General features: G+C 41.6%; 1 protein-coding gene across 1 annotated transcript; it reads left to right on the top strand.

Moving 5' to 3' along the window:
- Positions 1–3,468: 3,468 nt before the first annotated feature.
- RB195_016775 (uncharacterized protein) lies at positions 3,469–6,237 on the top strand (the record flags this gene model as incomplete). The annotated part of the gene is made up of 4 exons (XM_013445062.2): positions 3,469–3,502; positions 5,543–5,628; positions 5,692–5,943; positions 6,043–6,237. 4 exons carry the CDS (start codon positions 3,469–3,471, stop codon positions 6,235–6,237), a joined length of 567 nt encoding a protein of 188 aa, XP_013300516.2.
- Positions 6,238–9,583: the final 3,346 nt, after the last annotated feature.

Raw genomic sequence — 9,583 nt, 5'->3', positions numbered from 1 at the left:
CTGGACTATTCAATGATATTTGAACTTTTTGTTTACTATTTACTAATTCTATTTTTATTTGTTATTTTTTGTGTACGGATTTATCATACTACTTATTTTCATACGTCATTTATTTTTTATATTATTCATATTTTCATACAGTTATCATACATACACCATGCTAATTTATCTAAAAATCCCGTAGCTAACCGATGCATCACGTCAGTGCGTTTATCCTCGCAGACAATTCTGGCACCAATTTATCGATTCTGGAAGGATCGATAGGGTAGATTGGCACTAGTGCGATCTACTGCGATCTGAACTACCGATCGATTCTGCAGTCACTAACCTTTTTCACGAACCTCTTACCGATCGCGCTATACCCGGCCCTGATGGGACATGCACGGTATATAGTCTCTAGCAGAGTCCCATTGCTTTGTCCCATTACTTGCCGCACTGCGTCCTCCGCATTTCGTTTTCGCTGTTCAATATCACCACTTTAGCCATTGTTTATCCCTTTTTTGCGACAACTTCGGATCAATTGCGGAAAAATGACGGGAATAATCGACCGATATTTCTCGATGTCCAGTATCTCGTCCACTTCACGAAAACTCGTCCACAGAAGCGCCATTCTAGAAGTTTAGAACAAGGCGAACAGCAAAGGCATGTGGTGTCACCTAATGTCATTTACTGCAATAAAATAAACGCAGTGTTCCGGAAAGAAATTCGATCCGAGAAAAAAAAACCGAAAATTCGTTTCCCCATTTGCGATTCATCTGCTCATTCCTCGGAGTTCGTGGAAAATAGCGATTTTTTGACTTATAAGTGTATGCAGCAGGTATTTTCGAAGGTATGGATTAATTATTTGGAATTGTTTTCTCATTATTTTTCTAGAATTCAATAATAAAGTGAAATAAAATAAAATAAAATGGAAAATAAATGAAATATAAGATAAAATATATAACAAAACGGGTTTTTGTTCTCATAAGGAAGATACAGTAGCCCTGAATCAGGAATTACACGTGTTTTGCCCAACCAAAACGCTTGTCGTAACGTACCCTGGCTCGTACGCGTACAACGCGTTGTGTCCTCAATGGAGGTGGGACCTAGTAAGTACTCTGCGTCTCTGCACCCACCAATCGATGATGGGACGATCAATCGGTAGTGTGATGGTGCCGCCGATAAGCTTTTCGGAGTACTGCTTCGACTAGAACGGAAACTTCAGTAGTTGCCCGTAATTAAATACGCTCTAAAATAATATTTTTGAAAGAAAAATTATTTTATTTTTGAACTACAAGGTTTTTTTCGATGGGCTGATTGTGCACACATCCAGGTCAACTTGAGTAAACAATGCTCTTTTTGATTACTGTACATTTTAGATACTTTTTTCAGCTGGAATATAAACTCTAAATTAAAGCGAAAATTGTCTGTTGTTGTAAAGTTCGTAAGATTGTAGTCTATAAGAAAATTGAATTAATTAAAGACTTAAGGACTTAATTACTTCTCCTACTGAACAATTAAATTGTTTCTTTCTCAAAATTTAATTGAAATTAAAATTGAAAAAGAAATTTCTTTAAGTTTTGGTGTGATTGGTTCAGGGATCCCTGTGAATTCCATGAGAAACCTGATAAAATGAAAGAATGGAGGAATCCACGTTCGGATGTTTTATGCTGCAGGATGCCGAGAAGCTGTTCCCACTAAATTTGCTTTCCGGATACAACATTTCTCTGATTTGCAGCTGTGACAGCCGCTAACAAAGTTATGGCAACGTTGGAGCCATTTTTTTCTCGTGGTCTCAGAATTTTACTTTAAGTGCACCTAATCTTCTAGATTTGTGGCAGTTTTCGAAGTTTCTAGAAGGAAATACAAATACAGCAAGTTTGAAATGTCTAAGCTTCTTATAGAGAGATCAAAGCTAGCTATGTAGAAATAACAATAAAGAACCTTTTCATTTTTGGGAAAATATGCTTGGGAAGCGATCTTTTTGCATTTCTTTCTGGAATGTTCGAAAACTGCGTTAAATCCAGAAGCGCTAGATGCACTCAGTGAAATTTTGAGACATAGGAAAAAAGTTTTTCACAATTCCTCTTACTTTTCCTATAATACAGATAACATTTAAATTAATGAATAAAAAATGGATGAAAGAGTAAAATTCTTTCGGAACTGGAATTCTTTCGTAGCATCCTTTCTGCGCACAAAAAGTCCCCAAACCCAGGATTATTTTTTCTTTAAGTGAGAAAGTAAACTTTTTCCGAGAATTTTATACGATGCCGCTACTTACATATGTTTATTCGAATGACCGCGATCGATAATGGCAGACGTGATGTGCATGTGAAAAACATAGAAATCGATTAGCTGCGGTTTGTTTGCGTTGCGAATGGAAATACCTTCTATTTGGCACGAATCGCTAGAATTCTTTCGGAAAACCCCTTACTGGTCGAAATTTGTAAAAATCTGCCATTTCTTTTTTTTTATTTGACTTTATGTTGTTCTTCCTGACTACTTTACAGTACTTCTGGCATGATGCTGAAATAAAATCATCCAGTCATCACCCTTTTTCTTCCTTTTTCTTTCTCGATAAAAAAATCAAAGTTACTTTTCGAGGAATTATCGAGAACAATGGTTTTTCTGTGAACGAGATTCATTCTTTATTCACATACTACAGGAGACCCCAAAATATTCAGGGTTATTTAAAGGAATCACCCCACGAATCTGAGGTGGTACGGATTTCAGGTGGAGTATTCGAATACGGGATCGTAGATTAAGGAGAGGGGATGATTCCGTCCATTTTTTCCTAATTACCGTAGCCGTAATTAGCGTAAAAACACGGTCCGGATGATACGGCTTCGAGCGTTCCGACGCGCTATTTTCTACTACGACTTCGATTGGAGCGCGCCAGCCTTGTGCACGTGCCGCATCTTCCGGGCCGTTTATTACGCTAATTAGCAAGAAATGGACGGAATCACCTACCTCTCCATAATCTACGATCTCGTATACGAATACTCCACCTGAAATTCGTACCACCTCAGATTCGTGGGGTGATACCTTTAACCAGTAGTGCGGGTGGAGCGCAGTCGTTAAGAGGGTCCGCCGTCTGCATGATCGATCGAAGGTTCGAATCCGCCCGCGCGCTCACCAAGCCTTTCATCCTGCCGGGGTCGATAAATTGGTACCAAACTTGTCTGGGAGGATAAAAACACTGACTTGACACATCGGCTAGCCACCGCAAGTCAATGTAAAGGTCGGTTACACGTTCGTAAACCGCAAACGATTCTTGATTGAATTGAACGCGTGGTGGCGGGTCCCAAGCGGATTGATTAACGCCAGACACTTTATCCTTTCATCCTTTATTCAGCGAAGAGTTTAGGAAAGAAAATGGTTTCTCGGATAAGATCAGATAAGATGGAAAGATGACGTGGAATTGGAACTGAGCTCACCCTATCACTATCACCAGTGAATTCCTTCCTCAAAATCATTTCCCTATTAACGATGGGGTGTTCCTCATCGAAAAATTCCGATCAAGGTGTGTGTGTACTTTTGAGTCTCGTACCCGCTAACTGACGCGTGTGCGTGCGTGTCTTCCGTCGACAGGAATGTCATCGTTTTTTTTTCTCCCTTCTTTCGCGCCGATTCATATAAAAAAACGAATTGATTTATAGAATGTAGCCTGCTGATTACACGACAACTGTCCGCGCTCGCTGTTCATTGATCGGTTGTTGAAAATTTTCCAATCGGCCTCACGACCTATCCGATCGTGAGGCCGATATAATCGGGTGGGAACATCCTGATGGCCAGTCCAGGAAAAAATGAAGGCAGGACACTTGCTTGATGTCCGTTGAGCCGGAGGGTCCCATCACCTCGATCGCAGCCGCTTATCCAACAGCACTAGATTTCAGGCCTCGACTTGGCCGACTCGACTACATTAGTCTAGGGGCGCCGATATAGTCGCCAGCACTTATATTCAACCGAATGACCGCGACGCAACCGCAGCAAACGCAACGCACCGCCTCTGGCCAACGCAAACTCCCCAGCTTTTTAAACTGTCCCAATCGGCCACCGTAGTCGTCGACATGACAATGCTGCTATATATGGAGAGTATTGTACGTATCCTTGTCAAAAGCAGAAGCTATCGTAAGCCCAAGGAAAGATTTACTCGATTCAGATTTTTTTCTTCTGGAAATCTAAGAAATTCCCTTTATTTACATCCTTATTCCTAGAGTTGGAGAGAAGCGCTGAAGCGAATGGGAACCGATTCCTTATCCGTTATGAGGAGGGTTTACGCTGAAATCCGTCAACGCAACACTGTACTGTACGTCGCGCGGTCTGCTATACTTCGTTGTGTTGACGGTCAGCGACCGAGCGTTTGATAGCTATTGATTGGGAGTGAGTCACCACGCCGCTAACCTAGGGATCCCCATAGGAAGCGAAACCGTTGCTGCTAACCGATAGTGATCGCGCCAACGATGGCAGAATACAGCGGCACATAATAACCTGGATTTGTTTATGTTTATTCGTTCATACTAAATTATTTCATTTTATCATCGTATTTTGAGGTGGACGTGAAGCGAGAGTACCGGCCCTTCGAATAGAGCGGGACCCTCGTTTACTGCCACCGGGATAAAGAGGTTAATAGGGGTCCTACCTCGATCGCAACCGCTCACGCGACTGCACCACCAAGCTTCAGGTGGTTTTGAACCAACTGCACCACACATATACGTATAAAATACAGCGCTATGTGCCTCCACTGGGGTGAAGTCAGGGTTACGGACCAACGCAATTTTGCACACAAAACTGGCTATTGCGAAATAGTGGTAGCTAAGCTTCTATTGATTTTTTTCGGGGTTCTACGCAGTTTAGTATGGTTTTCATTTAACTTCAGTTTTCAGGGAATTGATAGTGAGCCAGCGGCCCGTAACCCTGACCCCTCCTCTACCTGCGCCGATGCGCACTGCGCTTGAAACCATCATTCAAACAGCGCTCGACGAAATTTGAACGAGTTCACGTAGTTACGCTAAAAGCGTACCCTGACAGGTCCCAAGATGCACCGTTAGGTCCCAGGATTCACTAAGTCCCACTTGTGCTAAATTTGAAGACAAAAAAAACCGCATCATCCCCCGCCGCCCCCACCGAGCTGTTGTTTCGGACACGCAATGGGCTCCTAGCCACGAATCCATGTCAATTTGAAAATGGCGCTTCCCGTTAGGACCGCCTACGGTGCATCGCCGCCTCGACGATGGGCGGTGCGAACGTGTTGTTGTTGATTTGGCGCCGTGGCGTCGACGGGTGTTAGTCGGCGGTGGATTTTTCTCGAATCATCTGCGTCTGCGTCTCTGTCTGTCCGCGCGATGACCGCACTTGTTACGCTTCCACTCTGTCGGCTGGTCGTGGCGCGAATGTCCTCTTTCCCGCCGCTATCGGCTCTGCTTCAAAGGGGAAAATTTATTTGGGGGGAATTTAGGCCTCGATTGTCCTCTCTTTCTGCTCTTTCCTTCGTTGTTCGGCCATCCTCTTCTATCGTTCTTTTTTGTTTTCTATCTATTCTACCTACTAGTATTTCTTTCAGTAGTTGCCCAAGGAAACATGGCTCGTCCACAAGTTTTCTTCGACATTACCATCGGCGGTAAAGCGTCCGGACGTATCGTCATGGAGGTTAGCCCCCTCAGATATTGCCCCTTATTTTTCATCTGAATTTTCCAACCGTTCTTTTTACAGCTCTACTCGGACATTGTACCCAAAACGGCCGAGAACTTCCGTGCTCTATGCACTGGTGAGAAGGGAATGGGAAAGTCTGGAAAGCCGCTCCATTTCAAAGGCTGCAAGTTCCATCGTATCATCCCGAACTTCATGATCCAAGGTGGTGATTTCACCCGTGGAAATGGAACTGGTGGCGAGTCCATCTATGGTGAGAAGTTCCCCGATGAGAACTTCAAGGAGCGACACACTGGACCTGGAGTGCTCTCCATGGTATGTAGCACCACCTATTTTCCACTGTAGATGTATTCCAATGTTCGCAGCAATTTTTCAATGTTTTTCCGACAGTCCGTTAGTTCAATCACCTTCCAGGCGAATGCTGGTCCTAACACGAACGGTTCGCAGTTCTTCCTTTGCACTGTGAAAACCGAATGGTTGGACGGTAAGCACGTTGTTTTCGGGCGCGTCATCGAAGGAATGGATGTTGTGAAAACAATTGAGAGCCATGGATCTCAGTCCGGAAAACCATCGAAGGACTGCGTGATTGCAGACTGTGGACAGCTATAAACGGCTGCCTGATCTCTGTTGTTTTTTCTTCGTTTTTTTTCCGTAATACCTGTGTGTGTTTACCGGTAAACATCAAAATTGTTGTATAATTTATTAATGCTCTATTGAGTAAAAGTAATAACGTGAATTTCGTTACAATTGAACTACAACAATTTTTGCGAGTTCGGTTTTACTAAAGGGATTGTGTGACGTCACACGTCATACCTATACATACACATTTGTCAAGAGATTTGTTGGAAGTAGTGAAATTCGCAGCTTGATTTCGAATCGCTGCCCAGTACAGAGCTGTGAGAAATCAATTTGTGCTCGTATGTTGCGGGACGGCTACGATTACACTGTGAGTGTCCGCATTCAACTCCGTAGCTTCGTAATATTGCTGCAGTTCTGACCAGCGTAACGTTTTACACCGATTTGTGTCAGTGTTACAAAGTGCGTTTGTTTGTGTCAAGTGTAGGGCAATTGTGTTTTTGTACGGGTGGGTTGTGCTGGAAAGAGGAATTGAGTTGTTCATCAAGAGATGTTTCTTTTTTTCTAGGAGGAATTTGCAACACATCTTACAAGGATTTCCTTGAAAACTTGAGGTATGTTCCAAGTGGTGGTTGTTTGAGACCATACTTGAGATCTGATAATGTTTGTTTACATAGTGAAAGAATAAGTGCTTATGCATTTTTATGAGCGCATAATACCAAGTTTCGTTGAACAATTGTGGAACGTAATTGTGTGCTTTTCTTTCCCTTTTATATTTCAATCGATCATTTAAATTGAGTGTCCTTCAATGTACTCGACAGAGGCCGTATAAATAGCTGTAGGTGTGTGTTGAGGGAGGTACGATCGATGCTGTCCTTATGGATGAATCATTCCCAGTGTTTAATGGATTGTATATTCCCAAATAAGTGATGTGGGGAACGATTCACTTTAAACATATTTCTTGTTAGTAGAAGTCTAAGTCGTGCCTAATAGTAATATGTTAGTTCTAGGCCAAACAATTACGGAATACCGCCTTTGTTGGCTCTCCGTGAATCTTTGCATGTGAATACGCAGCCTTGTATTGATTTAATTGAGTTATGGGCAAGATTGCTTCTAACAGCTAACGTTTCGGGAATTTCGCTCTCTTAAGAGCATGAAAAAATCAAAGCTGTCAGTGATTTGTCCTCGCAAACATCTCATCACCTTACACAAAGAATCCGAACTGTTCGTTTAAAAAAATCGTGGTTAATTCCTTCCTTTAAAAAAAAGACATGAAAAATGCTAGTTTTCAGAAATATTTGTGCCACATAAATTCAAGGTGGACATAGACGTTTTTGCAAGCAAACGAAAATCGATGACCGAATAGGGTAGCGCTGCCGCTGGATTGTTTCTGTTGATTATAGGTTCGTATTATTTCGGAAATAATAGTACCTATTGCAAGGAAATTTGCTTACATATCATTTCACATCACTTTCTTTCCCATCTATAGGGATTACCGAGCAAATTACGTAAATTATCCACGTAAATTAACTTTCCACAAAAGATCGTGGTGTCGACTGCTTATCGACGCAGTATTCAAACAAACTCAGACCAATACAATTAAGAATTTACCATTGGTTCTTCATTACGGAGGAAAAAGCTTAACAAATTTCCATTGGACAGTGAGCACTGAATTCTCTCAAAAAGTTTTTTTTTCGCTGAAATTGCTAGGTATTTTGCATTTGACTTGTCTTTGGCTCCGTTAAGTCCTTGCAGTGAGTTATTTCCACTAATAAATTTTCTATTTTATAACATAACACAACATTATAACCAAGAAATACATTTATCTAACTTCTTTTTAAATTTATTTAACATAATATTCGTTTATATTCATTTTCTTTTCTCACATTTTATACATTCAACATCCTTATACACTAGTGTAACGTTCTACTTTTATGATGGATCTCTCATAGAATCTAGGTCGTGTCCGGTTCTCTAGAAATCTCCTGATTCAATCTCTAAAAACGGACGTATGCAGCTTCGCTGATCTCGGTTGTGTGTAGAGGAGCAAGCTAATCTCTAATCAGGATGTGATTATCATCGTCCTGAGCAATCGCTTTTGCATCGCACGCATACGAGCGCCGCCTCGCTTATCAGTGACACTGTGAGTGGATCTTTAATGTTCAATTCAGGCAGCCATTTACGCCCGCCTAAATCAGCCCATTTGCGCTAATCATACAAAAAGTTTTAAGTGCTTTTATCTGTTTTATCAGCAGGGCACTGTTAAAAAATGTGAGAGCACCGTAACCTTTCGAGAAAAAAAAACACTTGAAGAAACAGGAACATTAGTAGCACGTTCAGTCCATATGTGTTGTCAAAATAATCGAATAAGTAACATTTTTATAAGTGACATACGATAGAGACTAAAACGAAGTGGTCCCGAACGGGTTCTTAGTATTAGTCTTGGTCTTTGATTTTTAACTCTCTATTATCCTCTGGACGTTTGGAAATGCTATAACTTTAAAATTCGTGACTGAGATGAACAGCTTGCGGGCTTGAAAGGTCAATTAGATGCGGCAAGGTGAACTTTTCTTTGTTTTTAGTTCCTAAGATTGCTCACCTTAAGGTGAATTCAAAGGAGAATTTTTTGTGTATAATACCCATAAATTATTAATAGAGGCGGGTGTAGTGTAGCGGTCAGAGGTTCCGTTGCCTGCACGATCGAACGAAGGTTCGAATCCGCCCTCGTGCTCACCAAGTCTTTCATCCCTTCGTGGTCGACAAATTGGTACCATACCTGTCTGAGAGAATAAAAACACTGACTTGACACATCAGCTATCTTCCTCAAGTCATTGTATAGGCCAGTTACACGTTCGTAAACCTCAAACGATTCCGAATTGACATGAACGTGGTGGCGCATCCCAAGCGGATTGATTAGCGCCAGACACTTTATCCTTCATCCTTTTAATACCCATAAATATTACGATTGACTGAATTGTCATTGCAATTCAGAAATTTTGGAAAATCCTACAGTAAATGCCTCTCATTGAAAAAAAAATCACAGGCTTTTTGTTCGTCTCCATATATGAAATGCTCCAGCTGCATAAAACTGCTTCTTCGCTACAAACTCCTTTCAGATTAGATTTTTCCCTTTTTTTCTTAGAACCAAGACGAAGGATTCTTTGCATCGCTTTGTAAGTTCGTCCATCTACTCTGTATTTCTTTCTTATTTCGTGAATGTGCTTTCTCTGTATCACCATAGCAGCAATTTTCTGCGGCATGTTCAAGAAAAAGAAAAAACGCGCTCCAACGACGTCTCTTTGACGACGGAACTACTGCAGCAGCAGTAGTGCAACGGCTGTATTTTTTGCTGTATGACCTTTCCCTGGCTGCCAGCAGA

Source organism: Necator americanus, chromosome II (genome assembly GCF_031761385.1).
Source record: "Necator americanus strain Aroian chromosome II, whole genome shotgun sequence".
NCBI classification, from domain to species: domain Eukaryota; kingdom Metazoa; phylum Nematoda; class Chromadorea; order Rhabditida; family Ancylostomatidae; genus Necator; species Necator americanus.
The sequence above is the reverse complement of the archived record's forward strand: the minus strand, read 5'-3'. Positions and strand labels throughout refer to the sequence as shown.